Consider the following 20,558-nt stretch of genomic DNA (forward strand, 5'->3'; position numbering starts at 1 on the left):
TAACCTGCAAGATGTGTGTACGAGCGTTAGCTCCTTTTTTTTTTTTTTTTTTGTAAAAAGCATATTTATTGAAAATAACAATATCACGAAGCAGGAAACATGGAAAGAGAAAGGAGGGTAACATGCAACAAAAGGTGCAGATGATGAATCCATCAGGATATCCTCTGTGTTAACTCTGTTTGAAAAGTCCTTTAAGACTTTTGTTGATTTCTCTTAAGTTCATAATGAAACTGGCACAGAAAAACACCATAATTCATGCAGATCTCACTTTCTCATAAAGGTGGCAGCTCTGTAATTACACTCTCCACCTGCACACACTTTATGCTGTGCTGCCGTAATATAGATTTGTTGTGTCCCTTCACTATGGAGAGTTATTTTTTTTTCTTCTCGTGGAGTTTTAATCATCCTGCGCAAAGCCGGCAACATCAGTGGTGTGTTTACTTCAGTGGTGCGCCAGCCCAAGATTAGCGTTGTGTGAATAGGCCTGTCTGCAGCAGCTCTCGATCTGCGTGGTTAATTAGAACTCGGATTGCTCAGTAAGGAGATGGAAATTTAATAGATCTCGGCCAGACAAGGGGCATTATAAAAGGCTTGGTGGTGAAGCAGACTAGTGGATCAGATGAGCTTCTTGAGGCAGACAGTGAAGATAAAAAGGAGAAAGGAGCACAAAGAAAGGCATGACATGGATGGAGGACTTAGTAGAGAAAAAGTGATAACTTCTGGAAACAGATAAAAGAATGAAAGGAGATGGGGATAGTAGGTGAATACAAATGGATGAGAAGTGAAAGGAAAATGATGTGATGATATCCATTAAATAACGTGCAGGCCAGCATCCATTAACAGTGCTGTTTTATGATGATCGGCTAATCCATCTCATTACTGCCATCAGGGAGGAGGAGGATGCTCTATGTTACACAGGACTGTAATTCAGTCTGTCCTGATTATGTTAAGTGATGGCAGTTTATGCTGAAGATGTTTATTCTGGTGAAGCAGGCCGACCGATGACATGCTACAGACAGACAAGCTGGACCAGAGCCCAGATATTTAACCCTCTGAACTCCAAAACCTGCCAGCGGGTTTGAAATGCATGTTATCTTTAAAAAACTCACAGTAATGGCAGCATTTATCAGAGCCAGAAACTGTAAAAACAACTTTCAGACAGTCTTTGAAGTACTTATGCATAATGTGCTGGAAAACGCGATCAAATCCAAGCCTAAAATTGTGATAGTAAAGAACTTTACATGTCACATTTAAAAAATCACCAAAAAGAAACTTTACTCTAACCTGATTTCGTGAGAAACAAAAAATTTTGCACTTCTTAATGTATCTGAGAAGCCATCAGTGACTTTACTGTGACAAACACCCACATGGCAAAAATTCAGGGACTTTCCAGCTGAATTAGGCTGAACTGCAAGCTATGTTTCCATAGAGCAGATAGGGATAAGCATGAACACAGATTAAAAACCTAAAAGTATTAAAATACCAGAAGAATGTAGAGTCTATTTTTTCCCAGTCTTGGTCACACCTGAGAGCACTTCAATACAGAACATCTGGGTTGCATTTTTTTTCAATGTTTGAAAAATAAAAAATATCTGAAATTTCAGTACACACAACCTCTCTTAGTTCCCTCTACTTCTAGCCATGGTTGTGCTGTTCCCATAGAGATGCAGGACTTTAAATAGTGTTTAAAAATGAGCCCGCAGTGACTAAAAACGAACCTGTTTGGTGTTCAGAGGGTTAAAATAGACTCACATGTAATGTTCTGCATTGCAGTTAATATTGTTGTTCTTTTAATAGAAGTCACGAAAACATTAAAACTAATTGTAGGTTCATTCTGTCAGACCACAGTGGGGGAGACAGTATTGTGGTGTAGTTCAGTGCATGTTTGTGCCCAAACTTGTCATCTGAAATCTGTTAGCCGAACTGTACAAGGAAGCAATTAAGGAAACAACTCTTTTCTTTTTACAGGATGCAGTTTGGTGATTCAAGCTTTTAGCTGAGACAGAGTCAAGATCTCACGATGCACATGTAACACACTCATATACTGAAAGTATTCTGAGTCCATGTAAACACAGACTTAAATTTATCAGAAAAACATCATAATTTGCTCAAAACCTTGTTGCAGTGTGTTTAGAAACATTCTGAAACACACTAAATAGGAATATTTTTAAAAAGGTGCAGAAACTTGTGATTTCTGTATCATGTGTTGCAGGTAATGTGAGTTGATATCCCAGATTAAACGTGATTTTTGCTGTTTATATTGGACAGCAATAGTTATTTCAGAACCCATACGGCCAACGTAGTTAATATATTTTCCTACTGGAAATAGATCTGCTGAATCAGAGCTTTACTTTGACATACAATTAATTTTTTGTCAGTGTCTGTCTACTTTTGTGCCTTCAAATAGGTATTTACATAGAACAAATATTCATATATGCCAGTCATATGTGCCTATAAAACACGGACCACGAACTAAAGCAAAACTATGTGTTTTTTTCCCTATTGTTTGTCGTAGAAAACTGTTTTTAACTGAATGCATGCGTCACATTTCACTAAACCACTTAATAACTGTCTTTTATTTTGAAATTCCTGCAGACATTTGGCTCGTCTGACTTGTAAAATCCACTGAAAACTACAGCAAAAAAGAGCCGGTATTAATGTTTAAAGATAATTCTACGATGAGTTGACCCTTGAGCAACACTTTTAATTGTATTTATTGTACTTTGTTATACTCTTGTTCCATTTTCCAATTTCATTCTGCTTGTTAATATCACTCATTAGGGCCTTTATTTAAATGCTACAACACTGTCAACTCCCAGTAATAAACTCTGGGATACATCAGCTCCTCAGTCATCTTAACGCTCCACATTTCCTACTTTAAATATTTGACCAAAGCTCTGTAGCATCACACAGTTTTTAACTCAGCTGCCACCTGCTTTTAGTATTTTATATTATGAAATGTATCTGAGTCAGTTTGTGTTGTTTCAGATCCATCATCTCAGATTTATTCAGAGTTAATTTATTTCCTTGATTGTCAGTAACAATCAAGGACAGAGTTTTACAAATGACGAGTTGTTCAAATTCAGCTACTTTCCTTTATTACGTTTGTGGGTTTGATCAGATCTGAGTAGACAATAGGCCTTTTCGTGTAATCTGATTCAAACTTTGCTCAAGTCTTGTTGGTGTAGGGGAATAAACATCACCTTTTTCCAACTGAGATCAAACCAGTGAAGAAAGTAGACAAAGACAGTGCACACGGCAGAAACACAAATACAGAAACCATTTATATGGAAGAATTAAGACGACTTTGATAGAAACTCGTGTATTTATGTTGCATCCCATCCCTCAAAAGAATCCGATGAAGTAGAAAAGTTCCCTGAGCCTTTAATATTTGGAAGAAAGTAGAGAAAGTCTGCTGCTGATGAGCTGGACAACACTGCTTATTAGTGTCAGGTTGAAAAGACGGAAGCTGAAGAATGTAACACTGAAACTTCTGTGTATCAGGAACATTGGAAGTGAAAAAAAGGAACTAAAACTGTTTCCTTGCAGATCTGGGTGTGAGGACTGTTTTTGTACTTGTTGTGCAATAAGCACTTTGCAAACTGTGGCAATGTCAGCCAGTATGCTGTGCTTGTGTTTGGATTTATCTCGAAAATCTCTATTTTATATCATTGTAAAATGAATATATTTTTGCAGAAATAGCCAATTTGAATATGCTACCTTGGGATTAAAGAAATTGTGCAGAGAGATTTCCAGTACTAAATAATTACTGGAAAAGCATGTCTGTGTGTCTATTATGTTTTTCACATTCAGCGTAGGAATAAAATGCCTGCTGCCCCTATAGAAAAAAAGGCCCAGTGTGCGTCTGTAGGCATATTAAAAAAAAGCAAATCACTGGTGGTGAGATCACCGCTCGGGAGGCGGTGGACAGCTGCATTTGCATATTGAAAAGACACATACCCAAACGCTGAAAGACAGCCAATTTTCTTTCAACTGAAAGCAGCGGACAGGTGAAAGAAGACCTCACCCCATCACAAATGGACCTCCAGGAAAAAAAAAATAAAAATCCCCGCCCTCTAATGTCGCTTTTGAGAGACGATGGAATGGAAATCCCTCCGATTTTGCCTCCACCCCCACTAAAAGAGACCGAACTGAAACCCCGTCCTGTACTTTGCGGATCTTGAATGGAGTGCCCTGCTGCCTGCCTGCCCCACATACGGTGGCTGAATACAAAAGACCCCCTTCTGTAAGAGCGATCGCGACGGGAGGCCACTCTATCTGCACTGCTGCAGCGACAGGCCTCAATGAAGCCATCAGCACCAGCTCCCAGTCTCACACATGTGCACACACTCCCCAGAAAAAAAACAAAAAACAAAAAAACTCCACAAACACTGACACATTGCATGTAACCATTTATTCCTCCAGACACGGTTCCTCGAACCCCCTCATGGATAATGCATTCTTTTCATCCTCCCGGTTACTGGGCAGGAGCAGCGAGGGAGATGAGTGGATGGCGCTGATTTGAATATTTAAATTATTTATCACCGCTGAGTATTGAGACCTGGGACATGCAAAAGGGACGCGAGGGAGCTGAGTGAGGGCGGAATAAGTCATGTTTGGGTTTGATAGCGAGCTGACTGGATGCCTTGGGGGAGCAAAACGTGACCACGGTTGCAGATTTTGACGGATTGCTTCAGTAATGAGACTTTTAGGTGAATTTTGGGAATAAATCATGGCGCTGTTGGACTGTATATACATCAAGAATGAATAAAACTTTCAGTCTTGATAATTTGTGCGTTTCAATCTGTTTATTGTTCTTGTGCCCAGAGTCTGCACTGTTTTGGGACTGTAAAATATAATTTATAACTACAGTAAGAACAGGAAGTGGGTTTGTAAACTGAGTGATGTAATGCCCACTCTGGCCTACTGTAACCCAGAGCCTGAGAAACACACACTTGCGGAACAATCCTGGGAAATGGAGGAATTTACGACTCACACGATGACAAGGGCTTTAGGCCTGCAGGAAAAAACACTGGAATTAATTCTTGGAGCAGCCGTGGCTTTCACACCTGCAATTTTCTATCATTTGATTTTTCTTCCTTTGCCGTCTTTCATCTTGTCTGCTCTCACCAACTTGCGGCTCCATCTCCCTCTCTCTCCTTTCTCTTTATCCTCCCAGCTCTTAGTTACAGTCTCCAGACAAAGGAAGTCCCCAACTGGCCCCCTTCTTGCTGTCCCTTTCCCTCTCTGCTGCACAAACACAGAAACGTTGCTCATGATAATCAAACCCCGAAGAAGAAAGAGAGAGAAAGTGAGAGGATGCTGCCACTGGGTGTGATCAAATCCTGGAAACAGGTTTCATGTTGCAGTATGCAAATAAAATGTGTAATTAAAAACGCAGCGTGAGTTGTGTTGTCCTCAGAGGATAGGACGAGCTGGTAGGATCAGTTGGTTTGGCTTTCTTTTGATTCTCTGCATGCTATAAATTATACACGTTTCCTCTCATGGTCAGTTCCTACAGCATGCTGCAGTTTTCTTGCACTGTAATGTGATCCATAGTGAGATTTCCCTTTGTTTGCACCTTGTAGGAGCTCATTAGGTTGTGTTATCAGGAGTGTGCAAAGCCCATAGTGATGCTTGACATTGCATCAAATTATCTTCTTTCTCTCTGACTGTGCAGCCTATTAAAGTTTATTAAGCCTTCTTTATTTAGCTTGTAATTCAGTTTGCTGAAATAAGTTTGTACTTGTAGCACAACAGGCTTCATTAATCGCACTGTGAGTTGATCTGTCTGCCATAGGTGTCATTTCCCCAGTCTGCAGGGTCTCTCTGATGCAGGAAAGCAACTGGATATTGCTGTAGACTGCAGGGAAAAGCAGGCGTTTTACCATAAAGCACATTATATTCTTCATATCTCTCCATTATAACAACCTTCTCCTCTTGACTGAAAGGAGGCAGCTTGCAAGTGGTCCATTTGGTGCAGAAGAAGAGTCAAATGATGCATCCAATGTGCCGTTTTGTGGGAACCTGTTGTGGTAAAATAGGTTAACAAAGAAACCTGATAACCCGTGTGATGATAGCCATTATTATATGTGTATTTTTAGGTGTTGTGCCAGCTCAACCAGAAAAAGCCTCCCTATGTCAAACCTGCTTCACCTCTCTGAGCTATGAATCTGAATTGAGCACAAAGACATGCTGCTTTTCACAAAAAACAGGTTCAAGCACATGCAGTACTTCCACTTCTTTTATCCCACAATATCAGGTTGTGTTTAATAGTGACACCTGTCTGCCAACAGTTCATGGCAGATTGGAAAAATGAGTTGAATCCTAATTTTGAACATAAAATTTTTGAACGCCACATTAACTTTCCTTTATTAATAAGAATTTGAAATGATTAGAGTGACATGGACCTTCAAGACAATTTGATCAAGCTTGCGTCTGCTTGTCAGGTTTCATTGCCTACAGCTGAGAGGAGTTTTTATGAAGCTCTGAAGCTGCAGTCTGGGTTTCATTCAGCAGCTCTTAATAATCTCTTAATATGGAAAAAATAAATTATGAAGTAGCAAGGTGACTCATATCAAGCAGCAGCAACTCAGTTTGTTCAAATTCTATCCAACTCAAAGTTGAACATGCAGATATTAACAATGTGTGGGAAACCCTTCAGACAGCGTTTCCCTCCTTTGACCGCCTCCCTTTTGCTTTGTTTCCAGTTTTCTGCCACTTCCAGCACGCTGTCTAGAACCAGGGAAATGAAACTTGCTGACGTTTTTATTATTGACAGCCCTCGTGCGATACGAGCCGACTTCATCTTTGATCAAAAACCACTTTCTAAAAGAAACAACAGCAGTGTTTTGTGGGGAATTCTCCCATTTCTCTGAGACGTTCCAGTGACCATCCCATCCCATTCATCACTCTTAATCCCCGCGGTGAGCCTCATTTGTTGCAGTCTGTGAGTGTACACGAACGGAACTCGTGTCCCCCGGTAATGAGCCGCTAATTATGAGAGTCGACAGCAGCCTCGGTGGGTGTGAAACCACCTGTCCGTGTGTGTGTGTGTGGGGATCTGGGACATATGTACATGCTGTGTGTGTGGAGGGGAAGCAACAGTGCACACGTCTGAGTGTTTAATCAAAGACTCTGTGGCCTGTTTCTGACATTTGGCATCCTCGTTGCGTTAAATTTCACTGAAGAGTGGATCATCAGCAAGACGGAAAATGTATTATTGGACATAAGGCAGTGCTGAATATAGACATGATGCAGGTGGATGCTTTTTCGAACCGTCCGACAAAAACATTTTGCAAATAAATCACTAATATGCAGACAATAAAATACTTTATCCAAAACTATCAGGCTTAAATGTGCTAGCATCTAATTTTCTACATGAATAACATGTTTTCTTATATGCAGAAAGTAGGGATAGACCGATTATCGTGGCCATTATTTTGACATTTTCCCAATTATTGGCATCTGTAAATTATTGACCGATTATTGATGAATTAAATGCGCTCCTTCAGGTCTGATGTAGCCATTTGTTTTCTATCTGTGGTTACTCTATGGTCTCAGAAATGTCTCTCAAGCTGCGAACTGAACTGAACAAGAACCACAAGCTGTTGCCACAAACCAGGAAAATAGCAGCTCTCACAGTGTCTAATGCTTTGCTAACGGCTATCAGCAAAGTTAGAAGGCAGCCACAGTTTAACCTGAAACAGAATCCGGAAAACAATAACTAATAATGCTTTAAGATATGGACCTTGGTGGGCAACAAATGTGACAGAGCTATTAAGAATATAGAGAAGAAAAAAGAAAAACTGATTAATCTCAGTCGATCCCACATAAACAGAGGAGATTTATCCACTCCTGTTTCTATTTTTCATATTCAGACACAGCCTCACTTGTAAATGAAGAAGCCTAGTTATGAATGACAGGTTCTCTGCTATCACATGCTGTGAAAACATTACATTTAATGTCTAACAATTCCAAATATCCCAAATATCCCAAATATCGATCATTTCTTGAGTGCCAATAATCAGCAACAGTATTGGTCTTGGAAAACCCACATCGGTTGGTCCCTACTTGTATGCAGACATTAAAATTGTGGTGGAAACTCAAAAATTACTCAGAAGAGACATTATCAAGATTTCTCATTTATTGACAAAAAATCTGAGTTAAATAACTGAATTTCTTACTGCGCATATACATTTTTATATTATGTTTCCAATGTCCTCAGGCTCTTTCAACTAATTAGAAACCTTCGTCTATGATTATTGATGGTTTCGGTTGTCCAGTAGATGATGAAGTACCTCCTACTATTTGTGTTTTGTAATCTGAAAATATTGAGCTTAGAGCTGCTAGAATCTATTTTTTTTATATCGACGACATGACTACTTGTGTGTGGAAAGTGTTGCTCATTGTGATGTAAAGCACAAACCCCAAAACAGATCAGTTAAACAAGACTGTAACATATGAAAACTAATGGGGAAACATTTGCTCTAATGAACTTTGTGATTTAGAATGTTTCTTTTGTTCTTCCAGCCGAGCCATCAAGACCAACCAGGACCTCCTCCCTGAGACTCCGTGGACCAACATCCTGTATGACGACTTCTGGGGCACCCTGCTCACCCACAGCGGCAGCCACAAGTCCTTCCGTCCACTCTGCACCCTCTCCTTCCGCCTCAACTACACCCTCCACGCCCTGCGGCCCTGGGGCTACCACCTGCTCAATGTGCTGCTGCACGGCCTCGTCACCGCCCTGGTTACCGCCTTCAGCCGGCCGATGCTCGGCGGGGGACTGTGGAGCCTTTTGGCGGGCCTCCTGTTTGCCTCCCATCCGGTGCACACTGAAGCGGTTGCCGGTGTGGTGGGGAGGGCGGATGTTGGAGCCGCTTTGTTTTTCTTACTCTCTCTTCTCTGTTATGTGAGGCACTGCGGGCTCCGCAGGGACTCGTATGGGGCCTTCCAGGTCAGGAGATGTGGCGGTGGGGATGGCGGCTCGGCCACCAGGTGCTGGGGTTGGATGCTGGGCAGCTTGTGGTGCGCGGCGGCCAGCATGCTGTGGAAGGAGCAGGGCGTGACGGTGCTGGCTGTGTCGGCCGCGTACGACCTCTTTGTGTTCCAGAGACTCCGCTTTCGCCAGGCGCTGCTGCTCCTGTTAGGAAAGGTAAATGAATGCAAGCCTCTAAGGCTCGTGTGTGCTGCTCTTGTCTTGGCATCTCTGTAACCACTTTCCTCTTCCTTCCCTCAGAGGCAAACCTCAGCCAGCTGTTAATGGTTCCTGTACGGCGGATTAAGTTTGTGTGTGTACTTAACCCGCCTTTGTTTGTGTGTGAATTGTGTGTTTGTCTTGCATTAGTGGCGTAATTAGGAAAGCTGTTTGCTTGTGCAGACTCCGCAGTGGGTGCATGAACAATAAACCTCTTCTCATTTGATTCCGCTAAACAGGAAGAAAATGTATGTGGAAGGGGAAATTTTCCACTTCCTCGCAATGCTGCCACCAACTTCAATTTGCTGCAGTAAATAGATACACATTCATGCAAGGAAATCTAAATTGGGATCTCAGCCTCATTACATGTGCATTCAGGGAAACGGAGGTTGGGCAGGAAAAGCTATTTTGGGGGTGAGTTGTTTTCTCATTTTAAAGGTGGCAAAAGGCATGTGCAGAAGAACAATAACTCATTCCTCTCAGGTGTGTTATTTGGTTCACGTGTCAAGCAAACAGTTCAAACATACACATGTGCTTCCTATGCAGGGTAGCTCTGCAGGATTCCATTTTCACCTCTAAAACTAAAAGTTATTTGAGGAGAACAACCTTGACGCAGTGACTCATCTGATTATGGGAATCAGTGTTTGACTGAGAAAGGCTCCTTACGCAGACACTCCACATTTGATTAGAGAAACTGCTCCTCAGCCAACATGATGGCCCTCGTAAAATGCATAACTAGCGTAATAAAAAGTCTCCTTGGGTTTACTGAGCAAGGACACTATGGCTCCGAACAACGTGTATGCGTGAGGATCTTTTTATAGTGCTTTCTACTTGTGGAAACATCTATAAATACCTCTGTTTGCCATGTCACCTTGTACAGTGTTTCACAAATGTCCTGTAGTACTTTGTGTCGTGTACAAACTCCCATGACATGATAAATTTTACGCTGCCAGCATCCAAATTAAAACACCTGAAAGCACATGAGGCTTTACCATACCTGTGGGGCAGCTTCTCCAGTAGTTGCTTCTGGCAGAAAGATAATCCACAACTGTTATTAAAGGGCTTGCAGTGAGTGGCCCAGAGAGATCAGAGATGGAGTTACAGTATGTTTTTTTTTCTCCTCTGTGCTTGGCAGGAGGGACTGAAATGTGTGGGCTTTCCAAACCGCTAGACCTTAGCAGATACAAAACAACAGCTGTCTTTCAAATCGTACTCAATCATGTAGGAACGTGTGTTAGAGCAGCTACACAGCAGGTAAAAAGGTGTCACTCATTTGCAGATGATGGAGACAAGTATGACTGTGAATGTAAACCAGACAAGAAAGAGAAAGAAAAATATGCTCCTATACATTATAAACTGACTTAACCATTTAACTTTTGCCCTATATAAAAAGATTCAGCACTGCCTTAAAAAGACATCTTCTTTAGATCATAGTCAGTATATTAATATATTTGCCTGTCACAGATATGTTTGTGTCAATATATATATTATCCATGTAGGATCTGTTGTTTCAGCATTGACATTACGATGTGAACTCCTCATTTTCCACGATCTACTAGAGAAGTCTGTCTGATAATGTTGACTCCAATAACTGGGTTTTTGAACAAACTGAGCTATTCTTTTTAGAAATCTGACATTAAATCGCCTAATGTAAATCTTTCCAAGGTAATTTTTGGTCACACACTTTTCAGAGTTGCCGTGCTGCAATAACTAAGTGGAGACTAGAATCTTCTCTGTGCAAATGCATCTAGTCAGCTTCTTCTGTAGCCTACATGTGAGGTGTTTAGAGAACACTGGTAATTTGTAGTGTCTGTCATTAAATAGATTCAGCAAGTGCAGCACTTTGAGTACAATTTTATGTATTTTTTATCTGTCATCTAGGAGATGCTCTAAATTCAGGAGAAAAGAACCATAATTTAAGTCTCATTTTGATACAGATTTGTGCATTAGCACAAATGTAACACAACATGGTGGTGAAAGCAGCACTTAATTTATTTAAATATTGAAGTGCAATAAAAAATATTTGGTCTCTAAAATCAATGAATAATTCAGGGTTACCAAATAATTCCTTTTTTTAAAAATATGTTTTTATTTTCTATGCAGATACACTCATTTTGCTGTATTATGTAACCCTAGTTGAATACATACCGTTGGAATTTGTATATGGGTATGGCACCTGAATCTGGTAAGGTTATTTTACTCTATACAAACTGAAGACTCCATATTTTATCCATAAGGTAACTTCAAATAGTGCATTAATTTGTTGAGTTGGCTGCATTTCTGACAGTCTCAAGAAAACAGGGACAAGAAAATACTGCATTTACAGACAAAATTCCAAACTTTAAAAGTAGTGTTTATTGGGATTGTACTGTATTATCAGGTGTTCCACTTTTCTGTCTGCTCCTGTGTAAACAAAAAGTAGAGACACAGCCCACAGTGATGAAAACACAGCTTGAGAGACATTGAGCGCTACTCGTTCCAGTCTGTTGCATTACGGTCTGACAGATTTCATCACCCTCGGAGCTTGTGAAAGGCCATTACGAAAAGTCACATTTTCTTGTGTATTTATCACACAGTGGAGCTGGGATACCATCAGCAGCCTCCACCTCTCTGCCCAGACACAATAGTCCTGGCCAGCATCCCTGTGCCAGCCGCTCAGGTCCTGGTGCCAACCTTCCCTCCCCTCACAGCACCTCCCGCCACCACCAACACATCTGGCTCGTTTATCACTCTGGCAATGCCCTTGTCTGCTGCCCCAGTCACGGTTATCTTGGCAGGGAGCTCGTTACGAGCCGGGCCCAGCCGTGGGGGCAATCATTTCCTCGATTATGAGCCAGACGTCTCGGGACACATGGGAAAACAAAAGGGAGAGGGGTATCGGGGAAAAGAACGAGCAAGGGAGAAGGAAACTTTGCTCTGACTTCCTTTCCTTTATCTTTTTTTTTGGTCTTTATCACCAACGGTGCCCTAACAACACTCTGGGAATGAAGGAATTGGCTTCTTCTGTATCACATTCTACCAATCAGTTGATGCTGATTTGGATGTCAGGTGGAGAGACTGCAAAGATACGTGGAAGGGAACAATGCAGCACATATTTTCTGTTCAATCGACATTTTTTCCTCCCAAATGAAGTTGAAGAATGAGAAATCCTCGACATCTCACCACCTGACTGCTGCCTCACAGCAGCCACAAACAATAAGGAAATGCAAATTGGCTCCGGTGCAGCAGAGGGGGCAGATGTGTTTCGACCAGCACTCCATTTCTCATCCTATTAACTCCCTAATCAGATCGAGATGAGATATCAGATGGGACAAGGTAGGACAGAGAGAGTTAGAAAGTGATAGATGAAGACAAAGGAAGGTGTGGTGATTGCATTGCAGGCTACTGAGAAAACAAAATGAGTCCTATATCCCAGGTTTACAGGAACATAATGTCTTTGTTCTTTCCACTCTTGCTTTGTCATTGGCGAAAACAAACATGTTGATGAATGAGGCTCCTGGCTTTACATAGGGCCCAGGAAAATAGTTTGGTCTTGTTGGTATAAGGAAAGCCGAAACTGTGAAAACTTTGGCATGCAACGTAGATTTCACTGAATGGGGTTTGCTGAAATGTTGATCTGAGATTTTAAGAATTTACTTGATTGAAAAACACAGATGTCAGTGATTATACCTTTCAGATAAATCCAGTCTGTGAAAAATAAGACTGGATTAGATGGCAGGACTTTTCTCACTCGCCCTAATCCGCTACAGTCCACACCTTTTTGAATTTCTCACTGCAACTTCAATATGTGCACCTGGAGCCCAATGAAAGATGACAGGTAGCGTTTTAGCCAAGGCCCACGGACAATAGAGGGATTTGATGGTGTCCTTAGCAGTTTGCAGTGTAAATGTTATGGACTCCTCCTCCTCATTTGTCTCAATGAGTGCTGCAGACACACAGATTAAGTTCAGTGTAACCATCTGACGGCTTGATGAATGTTGTGCCAATTATCCTGTAGCAGAAAGCAGTCGGCTGTGAAATGATGGCCTGTGTTGCGAGTTCTGCTGCATGCTCTTTGTTTAACATGCATTCCTGGGGATGTTGCAAAGCCAGAAGCAGTTTTGTATTCTTCTGAGGGTACCAATTCACATCCAGTAAAAATTCTTCACTGTACAAGCTTCAACCTGAGCACCACCTCTTTACGAAATGTCTTTGTAAGGCTGTATGTTTTGCTCCCTCTGGGTTGGGAGTGAGTTGCTGCCTCGAGGGAAGGAGTTCTCTGGAACTTGGTCTGGAGGTATTGATAAATAGCACATGAGATGGACAGATTGATGCAGCATCAGCAGTAATGCAGGCATTGTATTGGACTGAGCTGGAGGGCAAAGTCTTGATTTAACTTTTAGTCTACATTCCAGCCCTCACCTATGGTCATGAGGGCTGGGTCATGGCCTAAAGATTGAGATCACAGATACAGGCAGCCAAAACGGGTTTCCTTTGTAGAGTAACTGGGCTCCACTTTACAGATAGGTTGAGGAGGTGGGACGTTTGGAGTAAACTCTTATCCGTTGAAATCATGTGTCTCATTAGGAAGATTGCTAGGTGCCTTCCCTTAGACGTTTTCCAGGCACATCCACATGGATGGAGACCCCAGGGTAGACCCAGAGCTCACTGGAGAGATGACATATCTATGTAGTGTTTGTCAGTTCTCCATCTGCTATCCTGCTATCCCCACCCAAACCACTTCCCCACCCTCCTCATTCCCACTCTCACCCCAACTGGTTCAGGTGGTAAAGAGAACGATTTTTGGTTACTTCCTACTGGGGTGAAGTGCTTGAGAATCCAAAGGGAACTTCAGATTGTTGGGTTCTCTGTTTAATATTTGTAACACTTTTACCTTACTATATGAAGTGCTATGAGGTAACAGATGTTGTGAATTTCTGCTATATAAATAACACTGAATTGGATGTCTCATGTGGCCTGGGAACACCTACAGGTCCTATCCATGGATGGATGGATGGATGGATGGATGGATGGATGGATGGATGGATAGATGGGTGTTTTGCTTGTTTACAAAAATGTTCCCCAAAGCCATATGTAGGTCCTGCTGTCTAAAATCAACATAGAAGACGAGGACCTTCAATTGTTGATCAATTCTTGTTTCTTGGGCCTGAAAAAACTGTAGAAAAGTTACCACAGCTATCAAGACCATTTGCAGTCCTATGACAGGAAGAAGAAAAGCAGGTGTGGCAGTCAAATATGCAAACATCTTTTATTATAATGTTTAATTTTTGTTTACTGTTAACATATATAAAGTCATCAAACTTTCATATTAAAGCACCTAGGTACTTCTGTACTGTAAAGAGAACAATCAGTACACTAATACAAATAATACTGCACCACTTGGTAATTTTGTTAGTCGAGAAGAAAATAACTGAACACAAGAAGTCCTTTTTAAACTTCATGTGTCTTGGGTACTTCCGACAGCTGTCCAGTCCCAGAAATGCCACGTTTAAACTGCTTCAAGACAAGTAGTACTACACTTGCTTGTATTGCAGCCAAATATTGAAAAGGCGTGAATGCAGCCATCCCTTAGATACATATGTGATTTTCATCCTGCCATGTAATTACAACAGTACGTGGTCTGTGGAAATAACACTCACAGCGTGTGTCAGCTGAGTAACATAGCAGCTGAAATTACACCAATATTACCTGTCATGAAAGAACTGCCAGCAGTTTCAACACATATGATCATACAGAGGGTGGACTGTTAGCATTTATCCGATCCCTGATTGAATAATCTGTATGGGTGAGGTTGCACGGGAGAGCCTGTTCCCTTAAGTCTGGGGAATATGATTTGTAGGTCGGGGCATCTCTGTCGCAACACAGTGCTTTATTCATAATGGCATGCTGTGACACATTTTAGCTTTGTCAAAAATTGCACCTCCTGAGATTTGGATATTGCACTTGCTGCAGTTTTGGTAATATTTCAGTAAATTTTTGAGCTTTACTGCGAAAATGTAAAAATGGCTCTCGTATCCATGTTCTTAGAGATATTTCTCAACTCACTGAAGGTTCCTGCTGGGCATTAATTGTTGTAAATGAAGTGCAGAAAAGATACTTCTGGCATTTTTCTCTGTAACCAAACAGCTTCAGGTGCCATTGTCTGGGTTGGAGTAGAGCAAACACTGATTTGCATGAAACACTGGCAAAACCAAGACAGATAGCAGTTTGTACACTGTTTAAAATGTTTAATGTTTTGTTAAATTATCGGTAATAGCTATTAAAATCATGGGAAAAAGCATGAATTTAAATGTTAACTATTTAAAAACACAGGCAAATACTGCAACAATGTTCACATTAAAAATTAGTATTTTTACAAATGGTAAATAGTTCTGTTACTATGTTTGTAAAATTTCCCTTTTTTTACTGTGTTTATATCAGAAAAAATGTTATTATTATTATTTGAAATAAACAACAACATAGATATATTGAGAATTAAGGAGTGGTAAATTATTTATTTTTTAAATGGTATAAAAAAATGTTAACCGTCATTTTTTTTTTTACATTGTACTGCTATTTTACATATTTTCTCTTTTGAAAAGATAATAATAATAATGACAAACATTTTATTACAAATAAAATCTAATGAAATCACAGAAAAAATATTTTAATCTAAAAATTCAGTGTAAAAAAGCAATAAAAAAACATGCCAGAACTGTACACAATGTCCACATAAAAAATGTTTTCTTTTTTAACAAATAGTACAAATGTTTTTGTTTTTTTTTTGTTTTTTTTACGTCTGGCCATAGGATTAAACTTTAATTATGGTTTTAAAATTTGCAAAATAATTTGCTCTTTTACAGATATTTGGCATTGTTTTTGTTTCTTTCGAATAGTACCATTTTTTAAAATGTCTTCTTATGGCTCCCTTGCAGCCAAATTTTTACAGAGGTCTTTTTTTTTTGCAGTGGCAGAGAGTAAATGAAAAATTTCTTCTGGATTTTATTCAGATACATGACATTTGAAGAGATACATGTAAATAGATCCCTAAATCACTGGCAACAGCCAATCAAATATGATTCTCTTTATGTAAGGGGTTCTTGCAAGAGGCTCTTTATATATTTTTTTTCTTGGACTCTGCATTTAAATTGATTATAATCCACTTCACGTAACTAAATAATCCAAATCAGATGTACGGCGTCTCTTTAAGGAGCATCAAGTAACTGTGCTATACTAAGCCTCCGTCTGATTCTAATGACTGCGTTACTCCATCGGGAAGCTCTTTAAACATCAAGTTAACACAAACGGCGCCACTATTCTGATGGTTCGACCTGCGACCCGTCTCATTATAGGTCTCCGTGTCAGCAGCAGCACGGCGTTCATGGGGTGAACTGTGGGGTAATTGGGTCACTCTATCAAAGTCGCTGCTTTCAGTGCCAGCCGGGCTGCCGTCCGATGACTTGGATGAGTTGCGCCATGTCAGCACAATCCAGAACACATTAGGGGGGCTGGAAAAAGCATTGGATGCATGCCTCATTGTACCTTTCATCACAGCTTAGCATGTCACTGGCAATGCGTCAAATATGAGCGCTGCGTCCAAAACTTTGAAGGCCGCTCCATGCACATGTCACTGAGATATTAAACTTTATGGTTGGCACGTTATTTACTTTAATCTGTATGATGGACTAACAAGATAAGAATTGAATTTAAACTTCTCAAACAAGAGTTCAAAAAAATGCTCTGAATGATCCGCCCAGCGCAGTGGAAAGAGTTATGAGCAGTTTAAAATGGATATGACTTTAACAAGAAAAGTCCGGAAGATTGTTCCCCCGCTGTCTTGCGTCAGCCCAACGGCAGCTTTAAACAGTGCATGTATGAAGTCAGCCGTAGCCCGCTGTTTCTTCAGACATGTTTTAAACACTCTGCACGCCACAGTGTCAACAGGCAGACCACACACTTCTGGGATTAATAAAACCAGAGCTAATAATGAACGGCACAGTTTAAAGACGAAGGCTCGGGGAGCTGAACACCGTATGTTTATGTGCGGAAAAAAAGAGAAAATGAGAGAAGAGTTAATTCGAGAGAGAAAGTGGATAATAAACTTAAAGGGAATAAGAAAGTATTAGAGGGAAAAAACCACAAGAAATTGATGCCTGAATTTCCAAATGAGGATCCAAAGTGGAGGAGATATGTGGTTCAAAGGCTTGGAGCGAGCGGGATGCTGCGTCTGACAGCTGGCTGGGGATTATGCCAGCCGTCCTCCATGCACACACACAGACTTGATGAAGGCCAATCAGTCATAGTTAGAAATAGTTCCCAGGAATTTAAGCTAGACGGCGTTAAGACTGAAAAAGGCGGAAATCTAAAAATCTAAATCCTTCTTGAAACTTTAAAAACACACCGGTGATTTGATTTGTTGCCTTTTCTGTGGCACAGTCTTCCTTTTCTCATTTATAACTAGAAAACCATGGCTATAGTATGGACGACATATATTTACAGAAGTTACAACAATTTGTGGACAATAGAAGATAATATTTTGCATGAAGACTGTTAAAAACTGCATTGATTAGCCTGAAAGCTGCCATGGATGTAGAACCTTTTTCCATTAGCTACAACTGCTAATCAGAGGACTACTTTCCCTGTGAACTTTCAAGAGCCTCAAGGATCCATGTGTTGTTTTGAACCCTCCTGTTGTCTCTACCACGGTTATCACAGATGGTGTCTGAGCATTATCAGCTGTTTTCAGGGACACTGAAAGGCACCATCACATGTCAGTGCCAGCTGACTTTCACAGAGATTGAGAGAGTTACCATACAGTACTTTCTCCTATATAATCCACAATGCCATTAATCATAAAAAAAATCTATGTGACTGTATATTTAAAAAAGAGAAAGAGAAAACGGGAATCAGCATTAGTAACATTTTTCCCAAGTGCGCCCAGGTGTTGCCAGTAGTTTGGAAAAATAGTGACTCTACTACAACTATAAATATTTTGCTACTTACGTTTATAATTTGTTTCCATACTTGTCTCCTCTCTGCTCTGTGTAAACACAGCCTGCAGTTCATCCCAGTTCAGCTGAAAAATTCCTGTTTTTTGTCATTTTTTTTCCCCCCAGAATTGTTAAACATGCAGGTTTATTTTTGGCAAATTTAAAAATGATAAATGTAGAATAAAGTGATCATAATGAAATGTCATCATGTTAAATTTAGATTTGGTTAAGTTTTCTGAAGCAGCAGTATATCACAAATGAGTACTGGTAAAGATGACCAGTGCACAACTTAACAGCTGATGATTATGGTGCAAAATGTCGATGATTAGTGTCTGAAATCTGAGTTTGTGGCTCACTATATACATTATATCAGCTGTGAATGAGTGGACAGGGGGATTATTAGTTGTAGACATTCCTGATATACGCTATTTTCAGTCAAAACTGCGTGTATCAGGGAAAGCAGCTCAAGACTTTTAGCTCTCCAAATGAGGTTGCATTTTTCATGAAACATTTCAAATACCTATGAGTCATATCAAAAGTAACCACAAAGCACAGCCCTTCATTATTTTAGCTTAATGTACTTTCTGGAGACACTTCCTGTTTTTTGTATCATATGTGATGTTTCCAACATGAAGGTCAGTTCATGGTTCTTCATCTGTGGATTGAAAATGATGAAATTGAAAATGGCAGACTATTTTACACAGCCGGATGTATGTGTACAGAGACAGACGCCACACGTGCACAATGGAAAGCTGATTGTGACTGATAGCGACCTCCGAATAACAAGAAAAAGTTCTAAAGAGGAAAGCAAATGTGCAATCATTGGAAATAAATAGGACAGAGGATGTGCAATAGAGTACAAACATACATCCTTAGTATGAAACAAATGTCTCATTTGCTTTTCTGGCACATCTGGCTGCCTCTAATTTTGTGCTCTCTGTGAAGGTCTGTGCAGACACCTGCAGGGAGATGTGGATGATGTAACTTAAGTCAGGCGGATACATGGGTGCTTAAACCATTGACCTTTAGCATTACCCACTGTTGGAATGGCTACTGGAGTCTTCCTTTACTTGCTCTGCTGGAAGCCAACAAATCCAGTCTGGTAATGTGAGACTTGTGTAAACCGATAAGCTACCACCTTTAAAACATAGGTCTTAAATTGGAGAAGAAAACACTCAGCAGCAGTGGAATTTGTCACTTTGTCGCTGTTTTCTTTTAACTTTTAAGAAGCAGAATAGTAGTTTGGCTTTCCAAACACAGGTGTAACTCATAGCTAGCATTAATTAGGAGGCTCCTGGTGTTGCTGCTATGCTCACCGACACGCTGAAATGTGGCAGAACCATCATTACTGTGATTAGTTACAGCTGGGCTTCTCTTGCCAGGAGTCAAAGTTTTGTCCAAAAGTTTAGGTCCTGTCCAAAAATGAATGTAATAAAATATAGACTACAGTTCAAAAGTTTGGGGTCAATTAGAAATGTCCTTATTTTTGAAAGAAGAACATTTTTTCAATGAAGATAACATTAAATTAATCAGAAATACAGCCTAGACATTCTTAATGTGGTAAATGACAATTGTAGCTGGAAATGGATGATTTTTAATGGAATATCTACATAGGAACATTTCCAGCAACCATCACTCCTCTATTCTTTTAAGTTATTTTTTTTTGGCCTTTTCGGCTTTATTTGATAGGTGCAGTGAGAGACAGACAGGAAATGGGGAAGAAGAGTAGGGGGAAGACATGCAGCAAAGGGCCGCGAGCGGGAATCGAACCCAGGCCGCTGCCTCGGGGACCAGCCCCTGTACGTGGGCCACCCGTTGAGCTATACGGGCAACCATCACTCCTGTATTCTAATGCTACATTGTGTTAGCTAACAGTGTTGAAAGGCTAATTGATGATTAGAAAACACTTGTGCAATTATGTTAGCACATGAATAAAAGTGTGAGTTTTCATAGAAAACATGAAATTGTCTGGGTGACTCCAAACTTTTGAACAGTAGTGTAGATAGGTATAAATTTAAATGTAGCTTTTTCACTGCATTTTGGTCTATCGTCCACTCACAAACGTTGTTTAGGTCACTAAAAACGGAACTTTTGGAACTCCTTTGAGGTAATTTTGTGCCTTGGCAAGCATGGCCAAATTAGTGCCAGTACTAACCTTGCTATCAGGACTTTGTAGATGTTTACACATAAATGTACAGTTGCTCTTTTATTATTTTAATGAACAGAGATGTCAGAATCAGTCCATGCATCTAATTCTTTCCTTTCTTGTTGGCCACTATGGCTTTAGGGTCATATCGTCACCTTTTGTTTTGGCTTGCTCTTGACAGCCCTTCAGTCATGAGTTTGTATTTTTCATGCCAGCAGAGATTTTTTGTGCGAACATTGGAGGA

General features: G+C 40.4%; 1 protein-coding gene across 4 annotated transcripts in view; it reads left to right on the forward strand.

Annotated features, from left to right (window-relative positions):
- tmtc2a (transmembrane O-mannosyltransferase targeting cadherins 2a) overlaps positions 1 to 20,558 on the forward strand; it is an 87,045-nt gene that overhangs the window by 36,240 nt on the left and 30,247 nt on the right. For all 4 annotated transcript variants that reach the window (XM_055006375.1, XM_055006374.1, XM_055006373.1 and 1 more), the window contains one exon: positions 8,533 to 9,157. In XM_055006375.1, the coding sequence (XP_054862350.1) occupies positions 8,533 to 9,157 (625 nt within the window). The remainder of the gene's footprint in view (positions 1 to 8,532; positions 9,158 to 20,558) is intronic.

The sequence above is a fragment of the Amphiprion ocellaris genome, chromosome 21 (genome assembly GCF_022539595.1).
Source record: "Amphiprion ocellaris isolate individual 3 ecotype Okinawa chromosome 21, ASM2253959v1, whole genome shotgun sequence".
Classification (NCBI taxonomy): domain Eukaryota; kingdom Metazoa; phylum Chordata; class Actinopteri; family Pomacentridae; genus Amphiprion; species Amphiprion ocellaris.